Source organism: Osmerus mordax, chromosome 2, assembly GCF_038355195.1.
Source record: "Osmerus mordax isolate fOsmMor3 chromosome 2, fOsmMor3.pri, whole genome shotgun sequence".
Lineage (NCBI taxonomy): Eukaryota > Metazoa > Chordata > Actinopteri > Osmeriformes > Osmeridae > Osmerus > Osmerus mordax.
In genome coordinates, this window is record NC_090051.1 from 19,235,860 (window position 1) to 19,259,133 (window position 23,274).

General features: G+C 44.9%; 1 protein-coding gene across 1 annotated transcript in view; it reads right to left on the minus strand.

The window, feature by feature from the left end:
* The window catches only part of LOC136964641 (anosmin-1), a 35,291-nt gene extending 14,192 nt beyond the window's left edge, over nt 1-21,099 (minus strand). The window contains exons 1-4 of the mRNA XM_067258770.1: nt 20,908-21,099; nt 15,010-15,057; nt 1,348-1,410; nt 795-1,017 (exon numbers count right to left, since the gene is read on the minus strand). Of these exons, the coding sequence (XP_067114871.1) occupies nt 795-1,017; nt 1,348-1,410; nt 15,010-15,057; nt 20,908-21,099 (526 nt within the window). The remainder of the gene's footprint in view (nt 1-794; nt 1,018-1,347; nt 1,411-15,009; nt 15,058-20,907) is intronic.
* Between the last annotated feature and the right edge of the window lie 2,175 nt (nt 21,100-23,274).

Consider the following 23,274-nt stretch of genomic DNA (forward strand, 5'->3'; position numbering starts at 1 on the left):
TCATTCACTTCTGAGCATATATCAATTTAAAAGTTTGCTTCAAAACACACACATACACACACATACACAAAACAGTGGCTACGTGCTTCAAAGTAATCACCGCTCCGACTGCAGTGGTTCAAAGTTAAGAGCCGGCTCCCATCTTCTACTGATACCGGCCCTGCACAGCCTTTGTTATGGCCCAGGGCTGTTGGCCCCAGTTTCCCGACATGACAAAGAATGGAGCTCCAGCTTTTATCTCCCGGTGGGGAAGCAAGCACTCGTCTCACACAATGAGGGCACGCTCAGAGAACCCTCCTCGGGCTGGGCCATTAGACAGGGCTCCTAGAGCTGGAGAGCATGTGGGGTTGTGAAACACCTTCAAGGTGGTCAGGAAGGTATCTTCACCGCTAGGGGGAATCTGGAGATGTTTGTGGGTGCCCATCATTCGCAGTTGGGAAGTGAACTAAAACGACTCTCATGCCAGGAACCTTTAAATTGGCTTAAAATGATTCTACACTACACAGGTACTATACAGTGTTCAGTGTACATGGGTGTGCCAAAGTGGCCAATGTACTCCTGGGAGGACTCGTGGGATTTAAATGTTATTAATGGGTCCACTGAAACAAGGAAAACTGGAATCCTAATACACTCAAACTTAATACATAATACACCTAATGCTGCTACAAAAAAGTGTGAATTTATGACGGAAAAGATAGCAGAAAGACAGGCCACGAACGACGGAAGCCACCGTCGAAGGCGCCTCTCGCTTGAGGCGAGCCAGGTGACCGGACACGTGGCCTGCGAACATGTACCTTTGTAGAGGTTTTTGGGCTGCTGGCAGGTGTGTCCACAGCCGTTGGAGCAGCACTTCTTCACTGTGGAGCACTCGGCGTCCTCCTCACAGCTCTCGACGCACGCGGCGGCAAAGCCACTGGCCTTCTCGGGGGCGGGGCAGTCGCCCTGCTTCACCCCCTCCACCGACTTCAGGAACTCACAGCTCGTCAGACACTCGTAGTGCTTCTTGGGAAAGAGGGGCTGGAGGGGGGCAGGGAGGACGAGGAAGGGGAAGGGGGGGCAGACACAGATGGGAAAAATATATGTCAGATCATTTTTAAGTTTAGGGCTGCCAGGCCTTGAACAGGCAGGTCAGTGAGCTAACAGGGAAAGTCCTGTTTACATTTCAGCTTATGACTCATTTGAGTGGTGAGTAAGTTAAACAGCTTTGATTCAATTTTAGACAAGAGTGCCATTACAGCACAGAAAAATACCCACTTCACACTCCCCTCAGAGTTTCCCCCTTCTTACAATGTTCCCTCTCTGGAGGGAGTACTCAAACACTTGAGGTCTGAGGCGATGGTGACATACCTCGCATAAGTCCTGGCACTGGTTCTCCTTCAGGTCCCAGGATTCCTTGCAAGGCTCCAGGCACTGTGAAAGGGAGAAGGGTGTCAGCGCTTCAAAGACTCAGTCACATCAAAGAAACCTAGCACACTGGAGAGGTGCTCTCGCTTAGACAGCCCGCCTAGCCCGCCCGCCTGCCTGTATGACAAGTACCTCTCCCAGCCACTTCCCTGGCAACTACACCGCAACAACCCGTCACACCTCTTTGACACAGATGCCCCGCATACCTTCAAAGAACATAAACAATTTCCTACAAAAGGAGTTGTGGGCTAAAAGGGGGATCATTGTGAATGGAGTAAAGCACACCGGTGCTTTGACTTCGAAAAAGAAAGAAAAGGTGCATTCTGGGGTTTTGTCTGGCCCTGGCCTTGACAAATTCCTTCTCTGATGCATCAGCATCAGCCCCCCTACAGCCCCCACCGCCCCCACCCACCAACACACACACACACACACACACACTCATGTCTAGACCTGATACATTCTGCCACTGGCACAACCTTCACTCTGCACCGCCTTCAGTACAGAGCCGAGAGGATGCTTAATAGATGATACACCCAGTTAAAATGTTTTTGGGATTCCCTTTTGCAACACGTGGAACTGATTTACTGCATCAGTTTGGTGTTGGCAGAGGATGAAAGACGAATTCATTGCGACTGCTGCCAGACTCATTTAGCCAAACCTATCGGATGGTCAAATTGAAATGAAAATATACCAATATGCTGAAATTCCTTTCAACGTAAATACAACAACTCACCCTCAACAAATCAAATTCAATGATGGTAAATGTTATAAAACATGAAACTTCATGCATGTCCAACAAAATCAAGGCAATGCCACCACAGTAAAGGGCAAGAATTCAGTCTGGATTCAGAGGATGGGGGTTGATGCGTTCCCTCTGCTGACTGCTGGCTGCTAGCGGAGACAGTGAGGGAGAAGAGGAGAGGAGAGCCGAGCAGAGCAGAGGAGAGGAGAGGAGAGTAGAGCAGAGCAGAGCAGAGCAGAGCAGAGGAGAGGAGTGGAGAGCAGAGCAGAGGACAGGAGAGCAGAGCAGAGGAGAGCAGAGGAGAGCAGAGGAGAGTAGAGCAGAGCAGAGCCGAGGAGTGGAGAGCAGAGCAGAGCAGAGCAGAGGAGTGGAGAGCAGAGCAGAGAAGAGGAGAGCAGAGCAGAGCAGAGCAGAGGGCTCCCAGAAAGAAACCACTGCTGTGCTGCTTCTGTTCACCGTCTGGGACAGGCCCAAACCACACCAACCAGAGACCTGCCAAAGCTAGTCATTCAATTTCGCCTCCTGCACCAGCTAACAGTAATGGAGTCACAGCAGCTAACTTTCAACAGTCTTCACCACATTCCTGCTTTAGGAAAGTTCAACATGGTTGGTCAGTGGGGGGGAATCGTCTCTGATAAAGGAGAAACGGGTACTGCCTGGAGAAAAATAACGAGGAGGGGAGAAGAAGAGAGAGGAGGAATATTTCTGATGTGAACCATGGGCTTAAGAGGCTTCTGGATGCCTTACTTCAGAGAGATCCAGACCAAACCAAGAACGGCATATGGAAACCCAGGAGAAAACATTTCTCTGGCATTACAATCTGCGCCCATGTCTTCATAGTACAGTCAGTGCATTCATCATAAGAATCAGTTAAACGCAAAGTTGATGTAACAAAATTACACATCTCAGTCAGGGAGCCGAACCTGTGTTTATGAGTCTTTAATTAGCTCATTAGCAGCCTCTGTCGTTATTATGCCATTGCCAGTGAAAAGTTTATTTGCTTTTTATGGAGTGAGCAGGACGGGCACACGTTGAAGCTCAAATCTGGCTTCTGGTGAAACATGCTGCAATCAAGGCCCTGCGCTCGCCTGCCAGCTCTCAATTACATGCTGTGGTGGGATTCTCCCCCAGCCTCGCCTCACCTCGTTATGTCTCCCTGTGTCTTTGTCGCTGGGTCGCGTTTGGCTCGTCTTAAGTGTTAAAACGGCGAGATAATAATAGTCACTCGGGGTAATGCAGAATAGTCTTCACTGTGTGACTCAGCCTTCACTGCTGGAGAATGTATCAGTGTCAGTTCATAACGACCCGGCAATAAGTTATGTTGGTCTAGGAATCCAAGACAAACCCACTCCAGGCTCCACCGAACACCACAACTACAACCTGAGACTGAAATAACTTTGAAAACGTACGAGAACGGGAAGGAGTCAAAAGGTTGCGAGGATGCCATATTGAACACCACCGGTGTCCTCAAATGAATTTCAGAATTCCCTCCACGCTAGCCTGAGGGCAGCGTTGAACACTTCCATCTAGCTCCAGTGTCGGTAGCGGGTGGCAGGCGGCCAGGCAGGTGGCAGGCGTCCAGGCGGAGGGCAGGCGTCCAGGCAGAGGGCAGTAGCAGCCCTGGCAGAGGCACCGTGCCCCATCTTCAAGAAGCACCATCCTGGAACAATGAGGTGTTGAAGGAATGACTTCTGCTCCATCAGAGTCTCTACAGGAACCTCCGCCAGTAACCCACACGTTAAAGCCCACAAATCCCCTCTACAAATCACTGAACATACACCCGTAAGCCTCAGGATCAGGCCCGTTTTCCCATTCAAAGATCTTGTGTGCGAGGAATGAATGCATTCCATCGTTGGGAGAAAAAAAAAAACGGGGGCTATTCTCATAGGATGGCGTCTCTGTGGGGTTGAGCACACAGCCAGATCTTTAGAGAAAGTGAAAATGGATTAGGAACTTATCTCGAGATGCCTGAGCTCGCGTGCCAAGCCACTGTCATTAAGATAGTGTACTGTACCACGCGACGGGACGTTGCGACACACATCAGAATGCTTGCTCTGTGTTTCCAGACCCACCCTCTTCCCATTCTTCAGCCTTACCCTTAATTATTAACCCTTGAAGCTAGTTTTGTTCACATAACAAACACACACACACAAACACACACACACACGCGTGCAGGATGCTGATTCACCAGAAGGTGATATCTTAGGAATGTGTTCCCTTGTTACAATTTTCTTAAGGGAATGGATATGTTGTAAAAAAGGGGTCATAAAATGTAAGCGTTGGAGTGGTCTGTGTGATAGTTCTCCACAGGTGTGCTGATAACTGACAATCTGTCAGCATTTCTCACCAGCCACACCCACAACCTGACATTTTAGTAGGAGGGGAGGAGGGGTTTAACGACAGATGTCTTGCCAAAGCAAATAGAAGAGCCTGTATATAATTACAAAGGTGCTCTCATCAATCAAAAAAAACGGAGTGAATTTACACAGTTTCTTACCAATTCCAACAATATCAGGTGCTGTGACTCTTTAGCATGGGCAGAACCATTCGATTTTAGCTGGGCAAAGAAAGCATGTAACAGGAGACACATTCTAATAGGGATGGACATGGTACATCTGTTAGTGTGGATGCCAGCCTGACATTCTCTTCAAGCAAATCTCTCAGTCTGGCAACCATGCTACCATCTGTTGGAATAACAACAGCAAACCATGTCATTCTCCTATGAGTACTTAACATATTTCCTCACAATTTTCCACAAATGTATCTTGAATTGAATGTTTTCACTCTCAGATGTAAACAAGCACGTCTCGCCATTTCTATGGACTTGGAGCTGTTTGCTAACAGTCTCCCGACAAAAGCGATTGTGTTCCCAACTCTCTCTTTTGTGCTCTTATCTTCCTCCCCAAAAGTGACACATTCTGCATGGCTAAGTAGGGCCGTCCATGGGGCCTTTTCACTCCCCATTTCACGCTGTAATAAAACTCAGCAGTTGTTGCACCGGGGGACCCTGAAAGGCTTTCTGTGGGGCCGATGTGAGAGTCAGCCTGAATGGCTGCCAATGCCAAGAGCTCGTCCTCGGTTTGTCACGGCCAGGACACAGCAGAGGGGTGGTGGGTGGGTGGGTGGCAGAGGCTGGGGCGATGTGGGGGAGGAGGGGAGAAGCAGGGGGAGGAGAGGGTGGTTCTGCATCCTAGAACTCACTTCCCCTGCGGCCGGGTCTTGCTTATCTCTGTCCATCGTTAAAATCTTTTTTTTAAAACACTACCCAAAGGGGACAGCTGGAACAACATAAACGAGGGGAGAAATCCATGTACAAAATGTCACAGAAGTGTTTTGCTTCAGTTAATGAAGCATGAACTGCTACCAGGCAAGATTGCCCCAGGCCTTACAATAAGCACTGCAGACGTAATAAAAGTGGGAACATAATTCATACTAATGTATCGCATAGGAGACTTTTTCCCATACAGCCTGAGCCTATTTGTACAATCATGCGGCTGGATCAGGGGAGATGTGTGTGGCTTTTCCGTGACAGATATGATGGATGCTTTCGTTTCATAAATGCTCACATCTATCAAGTAAATACAGCATTTCTACACATGCATAACCGACGAGAGAGTTTTCTCTGTACCCATGAATTCTGCTCTAAAGTCACCTAAGCATAACTTTCCAAAGCTCCACTTGCCTAAGTTTTTTTCCACATCATCTCATGATGTAAGAGATGGCTCCGGCACACAGAGGCTATCGACCCAGGGCCTGAAGTTTGATGTCAGTGCCGGGTGGGACTGGGGGATATTGATGGGGCGTGCCTTGCTCCCTGGGCGGCAGGCAGGCGAGAGAGCGTAGGGACCAAACTCCTCTGGGAGAGGCAGATATGAGGGAATCTCTGTTGTTGATCACACGCTGTAAATCTCACCTCCTATCTCACTGAGTTATGGGCTTTTTCTGCTGCCCTGGCGCTTTTCACGCACACGGCGACCAGACTCAATTACTCCGGCAGCTTCGAGGCTGCTCATATTTATCGACCCATCCAGGAGCTGGTCACCAAACCTTACTTTAGTTCTGGGTTTAAACTGCTCACTCACACGTTTTCTCTCTTCCTGGCATACTCACTTCCTTTCTTTCTCTCTCTAATTCTCTCGTTTCCTTCTCTCCCGCTACTCTTCTTTTTTCTTTTATTACTCACACTTTCATGACCTCACCCACTCGATCTCTCCCTCTCATCTTCGCCTCTCCCTGTCTCTTCTCACCCTCTCTCCCTCTCCAACATCCTCTCTACCTGTCTCTTCTCACCCTCTCTCCCTCTCCAACATCCTCTCTCCGTGCCTCTTCTTAACCTCTTTCCCTCTCCTCCCCCTCTCTTCCTTCCTCTTCTCCTCCTCTACCCTTCCTCTCTCCCTGCTTCTTCTCCCCCTCTCTCCGTCTCCTCTTCCCTTCTCTCTGCATCTTCTACCCCCTCTCCTCGTCCTCCTTTCCCTGCCTCTTCTCCGCCTCTCCCCCTCTCCTTCATCACCCCACCCCAGTTGTGTCTCAGAGGCATTACTAGGAGCCCCATTACTCTGGATGGTTCCCCTGTCATCCCCCTGTTTCTCTCATTCTTATTCGTGGCACAGGCCCCACTTCAAATTGCATTAGAGAGAATTCAGAAGTCAGCTTGGTTTCCATCCAAATCCATATTCAAGTCGAGTGTTTTATTTCAACCATGTCCCAAAAAAAGTTCTTTTTAAACGAGCTGCGTGACATTTTTCAAATGCCTTTCTCTTTTGATGCACTCTGGGAGTATCATAACACGAGGTCCCCACATCAAGGAAGTGGAAACATATTTCATCATGTGTCAGAGTTGTGATCTGAATAAGTATAAAATAATATGTTAATACGCCTTTCCAATATGTCTTTGACTTACCATTAATTTTCATAGGATTGTAAAACTGCGAATAAATCTGGGTGGAGTGGCTGGGTGCTGAGCTAGTCGACTGCTACAGTAAACCTTTCACATAATACTCAGTGCTCTGTTTGGTCTGCTTTCTGGGGTGTGGCCATACGTGAGACTGCCAGGTTGTCTCTCTGTGCTCCTAGTAAACCAACACAGGTGTGTATGTGGAGGACAGTGAAGGCATGCTGCCACCCTGGAGTGGATTATGTGCTTCAAGATGGAGGAGACAGAGACAAATGAACAAGAGTGTTCTAACTTGAAATGCGATTCAGAACCACCTTTTTTTCTCTTTCCTTAAACACACACTCACACACAATCACTCATCTTTCGCCACAGCTTGCTAAGGTTGATTCAAACTTCAAAAGCGTCTGTTGGTTTTGTGTTGGTTGAGTTTACCAAGGATACATGACTCACTGTGTCTCTTTCTACCCTGTCATGGGTTCACAACCCAGAAATGTAATCATGGGGGCATGTCTCTCTCTCTCTGTAACTTCCATAGTTTACGTTAGTGGAGGAAAATATACGTTTCTTACATATTTCAAACATCTTTGATACTTTTAATTACAGATATTTGTAGGAAAAACCTTTTTATATATACAGTAGTCGTTAAAAAAATCCTTGGAAGCAGAAAGCAGCTAAATGTTCCTGTCAAAGTTGTATTACTGCCTATTCATTATTAATGTTACAATAATTAAAGGCAAATGGAAATTATTTCCAGTCAAGTGACATGTAAACACCTCATGTCCAATTTTGATAGACGTAATATTAAATTGGCCAAATACCTTCATACTTTATGGCCTGGAAACAGTAGTAATTAAACAATTCCCTGACTTTCACACCAGGAAAAGCGATGTTGATTTCCATCTCTTTTGGGCTGGAATTGATAAGGCTAAAGAGCAGCAATTTTGTTCTTCAACAGGAGCATGATATGGCGAGCAGCAAAGCAGGTGGTGTCACAGACATTCTTTGAGTATCACTTTAATTATTAATTTAAATGCAGTTGAGGGAGCAGACAACAAAGAGCCTAGAAGGAATCTGTTGCCAGAAAGCGAGAAGGGAAGGAGGGGGGATGGGGGGGGGGGGGGGACTGGCCATGAATTATACATACACCCCACAATCAGAAATGCCTGCTTTATTTATGAGCTGAAAAAAAAAGAGCTCTGCCAGTATTGGGCTTTGTCTGCTGTGGAATGCAATAGCTGTTGCCTTAATACTTCATGACTCTGTTTCAGCAGTCCACCTAACCACACACAGACATCCTTCTCTACTCACTAAAACCAGTCCATCACCTCATGAGACACAGAGACTATCAAAGCAGCCGGGGGGGGGGGGGACTCCACAGGTCTCCTCCATTTGATGTTGTTACACTAAGCGCGACAAGGGACAAAATTACAGTGGGCCGTAATCGGAGACCCCGGCGATCACTTTTCTCAGGGTTCGGTTTACATTTCATGACAATAAGAGCCAACAGGATGTTTCCGTCGTGCGTCGGGTCAGATTCACGATAAAGACACTGTTTGTCCTTTCACTGAGGAACAGCCTGGGAAACACAGGCCCTCAGCGCTGTTCCCCTCTGTCCCACGCCACGCTGCTCTCCATCACGTCTGATTTAGAAGACCAACTCCCACACGTCTGCACTTCTCCGAGCGATGACACCAACCACCGCAACGACACAATATTGATGGACACATGAAAGCAGAGTTTAGAACGGGATCAAGCGCTAATGTGTTTTCCCAGCAGCCAGCTCTATTTAGACTTCTTAAACACTAATAGATTTATGGTTGTGATAACCGGGTCAAATATTTTCACAAAGAAGTTAAAAGGGAAAAAAAAAGGCTTTCGCTCTTACGGCCCATTCTCCTTTGAGAATTGACGGGATAGCAAACAAATGAACTGTTGCTAACATTTTCCTGCTGTCCTCTGCTGCACGGGGCTGTGAAACCGTGTAGCCTATGGTCTCGAGCTCGCTGCGATATTAAAATGACAGTAGGGATTATTTGTACCATCAAGTGGTCTGAAATCTGGGTCAACAACATGTCTAACATGACATGTCTTCGACGGGAGGCAGAAGGAACTAATCACATGCAGCGGTCACATTCCACCAGTATCTGCCTTTGTTTATTTGAGGTTAAGAAACACTCCACATCCACTAATCCCACTCAACCTGCCCCCACTGTCTCCTGCTAGCGAACCCTTATGGGAGCGGCCCTCCCTGCTAACCAGGGCTGAACTGCATCACCTCCTGCTAGAGGGAAGATAATGAGGAGCGCTGTGGTAATCTAGAAGACATTCCTCATGGTGGATCAGGGTGTCAGGCTCCTCGTTTTCTCCATATGTCTCACTGCTCACAGGGGTCCTGCTTTACCCAGAGGGCCACAGGGCAAGGCCAGGGCCAAAGGGCTCAGGATTTACACTGCTGTGTGTTTGCAATGATCAAACCAGAGCTTAAGCCGGGATGAATTATTTTTTGATTACAGGCAAATTCGCCTTGGTAAATCCTAGATGTGTAAATTACTCTGCTGACAGACTGACCACAAGGCCCTAGATTACATAGGAGCTAAGAGCCACTGAAGGTTCGACACCATTCTTTCGATCCCTTCAGCCATATCACAGAGAATGCATGTGATTTCACAAAAGCTAACAGCTAAAATGGCAATGTTTTAGATGTGATTTGATTGAACCAATATCCCCCCATTAAAAAAAACAATCATTTGAACAAAACTGAGCCTAAGGCAAGTTCCCTTTTGTCAATCGATGGACCAAATAGAATAGATCCCATTTAATTACCAAACAGCAATGTCCTTAAACTCTTTCAGCTTGTGAGGTCTCTATGAGGGTTCACATAAGAGCAAGATAGGGAGGGATTTCAAGATGAGCTGAGCTTGTGCGTCTTGGTAAATTGACAGAAAAAGAGCCCAGAGTTGCACTGACTCAGTAGGAGCATAAGCAGTTGGATGAGAACAGATTGCCTAGCTGTGACTGTTCCGAGCAGCTCTGATTACAATAATCCTTCCATGGACACGAGGCAAATTAAAAACCATCTGACATTTGATGAGGAGAGGGCGTGAAATCGGGGGTTGCTTTGAAAGATTATTTGTGAAACTAAAACCTTTTTTTTTCAAATTCGAAACAGCTAATACATGGCTGAAATGCCCCTAAAAAATGATGGCATAATGCCTGTTCTTCTAACTGCTGCTTTAAAACAGCGAGAGTGAATAGCTGCTACCTCACTAGAGGAAGTCTAGCTAACCTCACTTTTATCATCGTCATTACAGTTCAGTCCCAGGCTATCATCCCCGGTGGAGATGGAAGGCTGTTCAGTCTCCTCTCTGCAAGGGTTGCTGGTCTGGTCTGGTCTGGCAGAGGGGGTTCGCTCTCTGCCACCCACCATGTGAATAATGAGCTCCACAGATAGCAGTCAATGGAGCAACCCCCCTCAGCCAATGAAACTTAACAGCCATGTCCAGATCAGGTCTGTCCTGCTGGGACTGACCATCCTTGCTTCATACTCCTCCGCCACCCACACACAAACCCTCTCTCACTCATACACAGACACACACACGCTTTCTCACATAAACCCACACACAAACACTCTCTCACACACTCTCTCTCTCTCTCACACACACACACTCTCACATACACCGACATACAAACACTCTCTCACACACACACACACACACACACAAACACCTCTCTCATACACAGACACACAAACACTCTCTCACACACACACACACACACACACACAAACAGGCCTCAAACTCATACAAAAAAGAGCTTAGCCTGAGTTTCAACCCTGAGGTATGTGCTCCTCTTTCTTCTCTTCGACAAGTAAGATCGAGAGAGTCGCTGTGTGGAAATGTGACATGAGTTGCAGATGAATCAATTGTCAGTTTGGGATCCAATGGTCGAACTAAGCACATCCCTTTAACCTTTATCAAAATATATAACAAAATATCCTTACAAAAGACAGTGGGTTGGTTCAGATTTGGCCTGATGTGTCCAGGCTATTTCTAGTAGTGCTGCCCTACACACATCAGAGGTGTCCAGTCTGAGTGTTAGGCCTCAACGTGACCAAAAGGGGCTTTGAAGTCTGTCCAAGAACAAAAAATGCGCCATGCCCTGCCATAAACCCTCCACACAGAACCTACTTTATCAGGTCTTTTCACAGCACCACAAAATATACTGCCCTGCGGGCCAAAGAAAAGATGACCACACAAAGACCTTAGTAACTTGCCATGACACACTCTTCAAGTTTGAAGCCAACAAGGAATGTGATATTTCCCCCAAGCTCTTACTATTATTTTTCTTTTTAATGAAGATTAATGCAGATTCATGACTGAGCCAGTGCTACCAATTAAATTTTATTGGACTGATTGACCTAGAAAAACACTACTGTTGGGGAAGTTGAACGTTTTTGGGGGGCGTGAGAAAATGAGGGGGTTGGAAGGGGGGCTGAAGACAGGCTTTGAAAGACACTTTTGAATGAGAGACATAGCTTTTCAATGATTAGTAGTCAAGCAAACTGCTCCAAAACCTTAGTCCCAAACATAAAGGTTGAGGCACATGTGAACCAAGAGAATGAAATGACATTGTATAGTCTTATTTTGAATCATTGTACTATGTGTATGATTGGTTGGAAGAAGCACTTCTAAAATCTCTCAATAGGAACACCTGGGGCATTTCAATTCCAAAAAGGACGCACTGCCGTCAAACAGCTTCCTCTAAACAATCCTGCTTTCTAAGGCTTTTTCTTTCTGCAAGCTCTTGAAAAAACCTTGTGTGTTCATGTTGCAGGAAAACTGAGAGAGGCAGCAGTAATCAGCCCACAGTTTAGAGATAGATGCTATCCCAGAGATTACTGCAGTAAATCTCTTCAGATTAGAAATCCACGCTTTCTAGTTCACTGGGAAATCTGTTATACTGGTCAGAAACCGTGCACAGAGGCATAACAAATGTATCCTAAAGCAGAATTGTATGTTTCTCTTCAGAAAATAGAAAAAATGTTCTTCAGACACGAAATAATTGAATTCTGGGTTGAAAGTCTGAGAAGGCCAACTCATCCAGGCATGAGACACGGCCTCTTTCTTCTCATACCCTTGGAGGACTTTGAGTAATGAAGTGCATTGCTTATTTGCAGACTGGCGTTTAGCTGCCTCGAGTCAATCGTAGCATTTGATTTGGAGCCTGGATCACACCCTTGGGGAAAGCTACCCAGTTATGTCAGCCATGCTCCAAATGTGGAAAGCGTTTTGGCTTGCTCTCTTTTCTTGCATATCCACAGACACACACAGACACACAGTCAAGAGAGAGAACGCCCTGTAGTTTTCAAAACTTTCTCCTCAAACTTCCACATTTCTCAAGTGGGACGCTATCAAAGCAAAGACAGAATGACAATAGCTCATACAAATGCCAGCGTCCCATGTGAATAGGGCTGGGCTGCCGGGCCACTGTTATAGCATGCTAATGCCTCCCCCATGCCACACCGAGCGAAACCTCTTTCTGGTCCGCTGAGAGGGCAAGAGGGTTAATTACCATGACAATGGGGACACTGGGAGCGGGGCCGACTCCGGACACTGCACATGAGACGGCCAAGATGACTTTCCCGTCTCAAATGAAAACGGGAGGCTTTGATTTCCTAAAGCGCAGACAGATGGACGGGGGTCACCGCATCTTTGTCTAAATAATTAACCAGCCTTTCCACACATTATCTCCACAGGCAGGGAGCTCACTAAGGGGCCTTGAGCAAAGCCATGGGAGCCCAGGGTGGACAGCCCTGCACCAGTCCCAGGGAGGAGGGGGGGCTCCAGACAGCGCCTTTGTCTGTCTGTTTGACTGTGCGCTGTTGATGAAGTGTAGAGGCTAATCAGGGGCTGTAGAGTCATTCACCCTTGGTCACTGTACAACACGGGCCCATTTGGGGTGATTGTTGGAGCTTCCACAATAGTCCCATGTTTTGACGTCCACAGAGAGCTTAGGTAAACACTTGAGTTCCTCATGGGGGTGTGAAGTGTGTGTATGTATGCTCCACAAACACCAGGCCTGGGGAGACGCTAGAAGTAAGAAGAAGGTCCGTGTTTAGATACCTTGGAAAACGTCAAAAAGGAATAGGAACAGAATTTGACTTCCTAAAACCGAACTTTACCATGAGGGAGTTCAATATTTGTTATGGCTCAACAAGCCTTGTAAACCTTTCATCCAATTACTTTCAAGAATGCACTCAACTCATGCATATGAAAGTCAAGGGTTAACAAGTGCGAAACGGACATGCTTGTTAGAGTACAGGGAGAACAAGATGTCTATTAAAGAATCTCTGGCATTTTCAGAGATTCAGCAATGTTAGCGGGTTGATTATGAAAACAGTATGCTGTGCATGGACTTGCAGCCAGCAAAAACCTTTTCAAACATAAAACTCCTGATGAATGACTGGGGAATGACTGGTGCCAAGAACCAATGTTGGCCATCACTGTGGAAAGGAGAGAAACAAGTTTCACTGCATTATAGTGAAAACAAATGAGGCTCGTTTCTAACAGAAGGCATGCCTATCTATCCTTATAATACCCAAACTCGCTTGTTGCTCATTGGGAATTACATCAGACGCATTATTACTAATGTACATTTTTCCCATGTGAAGAAACAAGGAATGTAGAGTAGAAATGTTTACCTAGCAGATACGTAAACAGGATAGTATAGTAAAATGTAGATTATTCTGAATTAAATGAGCTGCATTTTCCCTTAATATGGACAGGGCAACTTCTGAAATCAATTACAATTATCACGAGATTGATTTGACTGTTGTGATTAATGTTTCCACCAAACGTGCCTGTAAAGTCAGCTACAGCAGACCCTCATTTTCCAGGTTCGGATTTTTCCCTGTTGTCATGTACGATTAAAATAGGCTGTCAGATCTGCCCATGCAAATAAACGATAATCCTTGGACATTTCAAGGTATGTGATTCATAAAACAGGACTCAATAAAAGTGTGAGAAAGGCAAACATTTACACTAGATGTATTTGTTTTTGTAGCCGCACACCGTGCCAAATGAACAAGTCGTACAAGCAAAAGCACTAAACACAGGCGAGGATGAGGTCCAATTTGTCATCATCTCTGCATGAAAACACATCCCGTGAGCTGTTCCTTCAAGTTTTTGTTTCACAAAGGAAAAGCAAACAAAGACACGCTCTCCTGAAAGTGAAAACCGTAAACATCTGCGTGAGTGTGAACGGTGAACATTCGCTCAATTGATGTTTATATCCAGGACTACATTCCCTCCTCCACATCCGACACAGTTGGAGCCGGCGTGTGGGCTCGCTTCATGCTCAGCGTGAGAGAGAGAGAGAGGGGGAGAGAGAGAGAGAGAGAGACAGAGAGAGAGAGAGAGACAGAGAGAGGGAGAGAGAGAGAGAGAGAGAGAGAGAGAGAGAGAGAGAGAGAGAGAGAGGGGGGCAGAGGGAAAGGGGAGATGCTGACAGGTAGGAAGAGAGAGTGCATCTTTCCTGTCTCTCCCGTGCGTGGGAGCACGGCCGGGGTGTCATCATATACCTCCTGGTTGTTCTCTCAGAATACCCTTTCCGCCGTCTACTCAGCGCAACAGCAAGAGCCGTGTCAGCACCTCGGAGGGAAGCTGAGAGGACATGTCAGCACCGTCTTTTCAGGGAAGCTGTCAACACCAGCTTTACATCAACCCTCCCCAGGACAGGGCATGGAAAACAAACAAGGCGTCCGGGAAGAGTTTCATAGACAAATCCTATTGCAGTGTAAACTCGGATTAACAAAGAGACGACTTTTCATGTTTCACTTTAATATGTAATATGTCGAATACTGTAGGTTGGTGCAGTAACCTGTTGATATGAGTATGACCCCCCCCCCCCCCCATAGATAGACATTGGTCAGAGTGTGTACATCAGGCTTGGAGTGTTGTCGATACCTCACCTTTGAGCACTGCTTGTGATTCTGACACCACACCAAGGATCCATTATTCTGAAAGACAGAAAAAGCAGACCATGAGATTGGTGTCATCAATGTGGGTGTGACACAAAACAAACCCAGACCCAGCCTCAGGGGAGCATTCAAAATCTCTTCCATCACAACTTCCCTGCATGAGACGCCAATTACCACAGGAAAAATACACAAACCCAAAAGGCTCCTAGAGGTCAGTGCAACCTTCTCAGTGTGTAACATAAGACGGCAAGGTCAGAGCTGTGGGGGCAGATCTCTGGTCAGCTTCAGAGCAGTGCAGTGCCGCGTTCAGCTCTTATCAGAGTCTGTTTGATCTCCCCAACAGACATCCCGACAGGTCAACCAGACAGGAACTGATGTCAGCACTCCTGAGCAGACTGCAGACACCTCCAATTCCCACTAATGGCTGAGTAAGTGCCACCTTCTAGGCACCACAGAGACCCAACATTTGGTCCTAATTGAGCTGGCTAGAGATGGAGTGCCTCTCAGTCGTTGTGAGAAAGACCATGGGCGTAAACGACTTCTGTGAGTGGCTATTTCCTGAATGTCCAATAGCACATGGAGCCACAAGGGCATTTTCACCAATTACACTTTCACTTGAGCACTGGATAGCTTGCATGATAAATTATATTTGGACTAAATGACCAGTTGATTAACTCACTGGAGGGTTTTAATATACCTCTGTGTCCAGGTCGGTGGCTCAGGTGGATGTGTATATTGAGCCGCAACTACTGCAACTGATATTCTTCTGTAACCACGAATAGCTGGGAAAATCCAGATGTTAGAAAATCATAGAAAACCTTCTTCATAAAGCCAATTTCCATTGGCTAATACATACACTGTATGCTACAAATGAAAAGTCATTGCAAGTCCTGAATATGTTCTTTGTTCCTTGCTATAAGACCCCGAGGCAGGACATAGTCTAACTTTAAGGGTCTGTAAGCCAAAAGTCTGTTCAAGTTCAATGTCAAGTTCAAAGCCTTCTCAAACAATGTAATCCGGTGGAAATTCCCAGAGAGACCTCGGCAGAGAACTTATCATTAAAGGGTTTAATTTGCCATCCAGTACTAGTAAGTGTTGTGCTTTTGGTGTCAAGTATAATGGTCAGTTAGCTTCAAAGCAATTCATAATTGTATGACAAGGTCGAGGACAGAGAATTTCCTCCTTAAAGGTATATTTAAAAAGTTTCCCTGTAGCTGATTGCAATTATGTAAAATGGCATTCCTAGCATAGCATGGATGAGTCAAACAAAACTTGTCATGTTATCATGCAACACTTCTCAATTTAGAACTATTATTTTAGGCACCATTAGGACCGGTCTGAAAACCCCAGTAGATATGAACGGTTAAAACACTGGGCTGGATCAAATCAATCAACTCCCTGACAAACAATTATCCGCATGATACAAAAAGCTATCCATCAGGTAAGTTCAAATCATCAATCGGTAACTCTGCGAATAGGCTAAACTCCTGACATTTCCACCGGTACACCATCCCTCAGGATCATTTATACACGTTGTCAGAACTCCAAACCTGCTCTTAAATCAGCAGACCTGTTCGTGACACCTCTTCAAAGCCATGCCTCCCACAGGCAGACGGACAGAAAGACAGGCAGACAGTGGGGGATCCGGTGAGGGTCTAATTTTGCTGTGTGACAGCATCTCTGTAGCACCAGGGCTCAATGGGATGTTGGCCCAGCTGTCCAGACCTGACCCTGCCATGTCAGGAACCGATGGGAATAATTATAGGTCAGAGCTTCATCCCTTTAGACTCACCGGGACATTCCCCTGCAAGCTCAACATCAGCCAGGGTTGAAGACACACAGTCCCACACTCATCCGGTGCTATCCATGCATTGGCTAGAATGACTTGGGTTTAGCCCAAACAGTGCAGGTTGTGTGTGTGTGTATGTGTGTGTGTGTGTGTGTGAGAGAGAGAGAGAGAGAGAGAGAGAGAGAGAGAGAGAGAGAGAGAGAGAGAGAGAGAGAGAGAGAGAGAGAGAGAGGGACAGAGAGAGAGACAGAGAGAGAGAGAAAGAGAGAGACAGAAAGAGAGACAGAGAGAGAGAGAAAGAGAGAGAGAGAAAGAGAGACAGAAAGAGAGACAGAGAGAGAGAGAAAGAGAGACAGAGAGAGACAGAAAGAGAGAGAGAGACAGAGAGAGAGAGAGACAGAAAGAGAGAGAGACAGACAGACAGACAGACAGAGAGAGAGAGAGAGAGAGAGAGAGAGAGAGAGAGAGAGAGAGAGAGAGAGAGAGAGAGAGAGAGAGAGACAGAGAGAGGTGAACCCAGGGCTTTCTCTCAAGTGTCACTGGTAGAGTTATGTAAACAGGGGGCTCATCCTACAGATGTAATACGCCTTGTGTTGGCTGAGCAGTCTAAGCAGGTGGCTTGTGGCATGTTGTATCGTCTGGAGGAACGTGGATAAACTGTTGCTTCCTCCTTGAGGACAGAATTCCTGCTTTAAAAAAAAACTGACACCGAATTATTTTGTTTCCTATAGAGGTTTCTTTGATTTTTTGTAAGCCAATCTCTGCAGGTTTTGGAGTCGTTCCAGACTACTTGGTGTAGATGTACCCTTTATTAATACAGCGTTGATTATTAATTTCGGACTTGTCTGTTGAGTGCTCCCGTTATAGAGTGCAAGTCTACGAGCTCTTGTACATCAGTGACCAACCACAGAGACAGGGCAAGGAGCAGCCTTTCTGTGTCCTTAAACTGCCCAGGGGCTCTACAATCGGATCCAAAATAACTAACCCTGGAGCCTGCAGGTCAAGGCACTACCGACTGCAAAAATAAAAGTTCTCAAAGCTAATAGGAGAGTATGCGTGCGGTCATTTGATTAACTGTTTCTAAACGTGAGCTCCAATTATAGAGATAGGACAATGATCTGAACAAATTCAACTTCTTCAGGTGCTGCTTTATTTCGTTTGACTTGTTTCATTTTATGTGATGGTTTTATAGGTTTATTTCTCCAGGTGAGAATGCCTGTTTGTCAGAGATGGAGTAGCCTTTGGAGGTCACATTCACATACAGCACTATCCTGATATAAAAGCTCTTACAGTAAAGTGAAGTTACATGGAGCCTATTCATCCACTGTCTTCACCAATGAAAACCTCTAACCATGAGAAGGCCAGTGTCTGTGGTTTCATTCCATTTAAAGTTGTTACATATCAAAGGTAAAATGAGGAGACATGGAAAAACTACTTTGCCATGTTTTTCTTTCCTTTACCAAATAAAGTGTCATACATAAACTTCAATACCAGGAATGAAAGGCCGAATTTCTTTTTTTTGAAAGACTTAATGAAATAACAAGACCTGATGGACACACCTTGTTTTCTGGCTTTATAGGTCCTCACATAAATAATCCAGTGCATGGCTAATGCTTTCAAAATGCTTTAGGGAACAGAGACCCCAGTTCACTCTTAATATTTTAAAGTGTCTGGAGGCCATATTTATGACTGGGTGTTCCCCTCTGTCTATTGTACAAGGGTGACAAGTTCCCCCCACAAGTGAAGAAAAATGTCAATAAATACATATGTATTTGGAAATAGTACATCTATAAATCAGCAGTTAGCATAAATTTAAAAAAACTAAACCCACTCTTTTTCCAACTGTGAATCTGCATGTTTCCACCTCTCAGTAATTCATTATTGGTGACAAATTCAAACAAAAAGCCTTTGATTCCAGATTAAGCCAGCTTCAGGGAAGGCAGTTAAATGCTGGAAGGATTTCACAAATGTAAATTCAATGTAACATGAAAAGCAGAGAAATTACATCTTAATAACAGATTTAAAAAAACAAATTGCCGGTTGAATAGTAACAAGTACATTAAAAAGCATATATTAATACTTTCTTTGTCCTAATGAAAACTCGATTATCGATAGTAAATTTCCTCCCACTTGACATACTGCTGAAGTTTCATTTCCGTGAAACTTGAAACATTGTATGTCTTGGTTTCTTCAACCAGTATTAAATGAGCATGAAGGCTTTCTGAGTTGAATTAGAAGGTCTGCAGTCTCAATCATTAAAGTGGAGCAGCTTGCTTTTTCGCCTGCCGCAGTAACAAGATCTGCTGGAGGACGCATATCCACCTGTAGGTCGTGCTGACTGAGCATGCTCCAGGGTTGTGGCAACAGTACATTAGAGATTATCACACTTAGTCCGAGTGGACCCCTGCATTTAGCAGAAGGATGACCTCACAGGGACAGCATCGGTGTATTTTCTAGGAGTCTGTGAGGTGTGATGCTGCATGGCAGTTGTTGGCAGGCCAGGGACAAGAGCAAGGGCCAGCAGGGCAGGGGGGAGGAGAGGCATGTGTTTTTGCAGCTGACCAGACCTCCCATTTCCACATGAAAGGCCCGTTGGGAACACAGTGCATTCAAGAGTCTTAAAAGAGTATGAACAACAATTGCCTTCTATTCTTAGACTGGCAAGCTTGCTCAATCAGCCCCCTTATCACAGGGAAAAAATGCTCCTCTCTCTTTACATAAACAACACTTCCTTCTCATTTCCTCCTCGTTGAATGCACCTGACTTTAACCACAGTGACTCAAGCTCTGAAGTCAATTATTTAGTCCATTATCTCTTCATTATAGGTGTAACTTCATCAATGACCTGTTTGCCCTTTTGTCTCCTGCTGTGGTGAGATGAGATGGTGAGTGAGATCATTTCTGGAACACATTCCAACATGCCAAATGTCAATTTGTTACCTATCTGAAACCAAACACTTTTGGTAAAAGCCATTTATTTTAAACAGAAATGTATCCAGTGTAGAAGAGAAGGTAGAGGTGGTTGGTTTAAGAATACTGTTTCTGGGGCCCAACTCGTGAACTGAAGTTTTGCATTGCTTTGTAATGATTATTAAACACTAATAAAGCAAGGGGCCTGATGAAACTGAAAAATACAACTTTTTTCATCCTTGTAAATGCAAATGTAGGGTTTGAAAGCTGACAGGAGGCAGATAGGAGGAGGTGAAAGAGAGTTAAGGGAGGAAGGTTTCGAGGCCAGCTCTTTGACTAAAGTCCTGAGAGAGAACAGTGTGTCCAGTGAAGGGTGAAAAACAACTTCTGACACCACATACCAAATCACCCAGAGGACAAGGATAAATCTTCAGAAAATAACTTCCATTCAATTTCAAACAAATCCACTACAAAGCATCACAATACGTTAAGTGGTCATAGGGGATATAATTCTGAATTTATTGTCTTGGTTTTGTGAGGCAATGTGGAGAGGCAAATTAACTTAATCTGTGGTGAGAAATACAACTGGGCAACATCCTAGTGGAATCTCAGCTATGAAAATAACATCACATTTAAACCATTGGATCAGCGGTCCCACCACAACTTTCTCAGACTTGTTAATAAAAAAAAAAAAAATCTAGATTTCTCACAATGCACAATTACATACATCAATGATTTAGAAGACATTCAACTATGTTGAATGGGCTGAACTAATAAAAAATGAATATAATTGTATAATATACTGTATGTTTCATGTACATATGTCATTCTACAAAAGAAGTACGGATGCCACATAGCTTGAAAGACTGCCGCCACAACAAATGGATATCAGTTGCCATCATCATTATTTTAACAGACATTTCTCGAGGCTTGTCCCATTAACATATCTGGACTTTCCAATTATCATAGTATATGAACCTCCCTCTTTAGTCACGCTAAAAACTTCAGCAGCCCTTAATTACTTGCCTACTCAGTGGACTACGACAAACAGGCATTTATTACATGAAGTGGTTAATTGCACATAATCGTCTCAAGAGATATCAAATTAAATTAAACTTATGGGAATCTTGTATTTTTGTGATGGAAGGACTCAGTGAAGTAAAACTTTTAGATAGAGCAACATGCTCTTACCTGAGAGTGCTTGAAAAACGCAGAGATGCGAGTGATGTGCAGGCTGAGACATCTTGAGGCGCATCTTGCTCGATAAATGCTGCCGGTAAAGAAGGAGTCATCGTGCTTCTTCGCGGACACATTTCCCTGGGTAGACAACACTATAATCCATATACAGAGGGTAGCACCTACATGTAGGCTCCTGGGAAACATGGTCCTGAGCTTCTGCTTTTTTATCCCTCCACAGATCGGACTACACTGCGCGTATACTCCGTTGGAGAAACTAAAGAAACTTCAATTATACACAGGGGAGGAGTCAGACGCTCATGTGCTTTGCTATTGGAGGACTGCGGGGTGATTGGCGAATACAGCGAGTGTATAGGAGCAGGTACTGTGTGTGGAAGGTCATAGATGTTGAAGCTGTAATCGTGACCGATCGTCACGATTCAATTATCATCACAATGATTAAAAACGCATTTAATTCTGCAATACTCTTGCGTCCTGCAATGAGCATACTAGGCCTTCATTTACACCGTTATTGCCTGAAATCTTATCTAGAGATTTAGTTTCAAATTAAGATTAATCAGTACAATTAATGCAAATTTATTATATTTAATCTCAAAGTCAAAGATGAGAAATAAATATATTCAGCTCCCCAAAATGTGTAGCTACTTGATGTACCCTAAACTGTATAACAGACATGGATCTTACCTAACCATGTACTTGGGTAAGTCAGGTGGCTGAGCGGTTAGGGAATCGGGTTATTAATCAGAAGGTTGCCGGATCGATTTCCGGCCATGCAAAATGACATTGTGTCCTTGGGCAAGGCACTTCACCCTACTTGCCTCGGGGGAATGTCCCTGTACTTACTGTAAGTCGCTCTGGATAAGAGCGTCGACTAAATGTAAATGTACTTGATGTAATACAGCAGATAAACCTACATCTATCTACTGATGACACAACAAATTCAAACATGCAAAATGCAGAGTACACACATTGTCTAAACCAAGCCCCCACATATGGCCCAGAAGCAGCTTGGTAGCATCCCAGGGAACCCCTTTGCTCCAGCCTGGCCTCACCATTTAACAGTAGCTTGGAAAAACAATTCTACCTGGAAAACAATTACAACCATCCTTAAACACATTCCTCAACATGGACTCCCAGCATTTGGCATTGTTTCATAGCCCTAGGAATGGAGAAAATATGACATGTAGGAAAAGGCTGAAATCGCAGCCATTTATTGTAGAAAGAAAAAAAGAGTCTGTATTTAATAAGAAAGTTCCCTAGAGGGTTTACAAGACACTCTCGCTTTGCTTTTCTTAGCTTACTGACTGCTTGCCTGTATACCATTACAGCACCAATGTAATGAGCTTTTATGTGTTGATCCTAAACTGTGCAGAATTAGACAGAAACTGAGACTTACTCCTTCATTACATTCATCTAAGGTATGCCCTCTTACCTTGAGCCAGCACAGCTCTGAGCCAATTCTTCTGCCTTTCCCTTTGTAATAAAATAAATCCTTAAAGATGCCCAAACAAGTATATCCTGGAAAGCATAAGCTGCCAGCACCAAAGGTGGGGATCGCCCTCACATAAAAACGTCATTAATTAACTGATGTGATGAGATGTTTACATTCCCATACTACTGTGGTTCCCATATTTCCTGTACTGTGTTATGAAATCTTGACCTTCTGATTGTGGTTATCAGTGAACCACAATGACAGACCATTTAGTCTTTAAAACCAATGTGTTTCGTGTAGACCCACTCCTGGAGGTACGATACTGCTCTCTGACTCGAATGGGTGTTCAGATCCCTGGTGGTCTCAGACACAATGCAACTCCTGGTGAGATATCCCTTGCTACTCTTAAAATATTTAAACGCGGATGTCTGTGTACCTTAAAAACTGTGTAATGGCTTAATTTGTTGGCTTATTACAGCCATGTGTGGCAGGGGGGGTTTATGGTGTGTGGTGGAGGAAACACGAAGCCTGTGTGCGGTCCTAATGTCTCCTGCAGCCTGTGGGACACGCATCTCTTCCACTCCACTGTTTCATTGACTGGGAAAAGCCTCTGCCAATAGTGAACTCAGGCCATAAAGCAGATGCAGTTTTGGAGGTGTTTGTCTGGGCAGAGGTGGGACTTGATTTTCAACGAACCACGTCAATCCCTTAATTCGGACCATTAATTACTGGGGGTCTCCATGGTAACTTCTGTTTACATGTGTAAATAGAAGTGCATCCAAACTAATTGAGTATAGATTTTGTGTATACGAAAAGCATACATTACCTAAGTGTGAAGAAACTTTATAGTTGTTTGCTCAAGAGTGATTTGAATGTGTGCCCCATGGACTATCAAAGCATGGTTATTGTGTTGATTTACATCCTTTTAC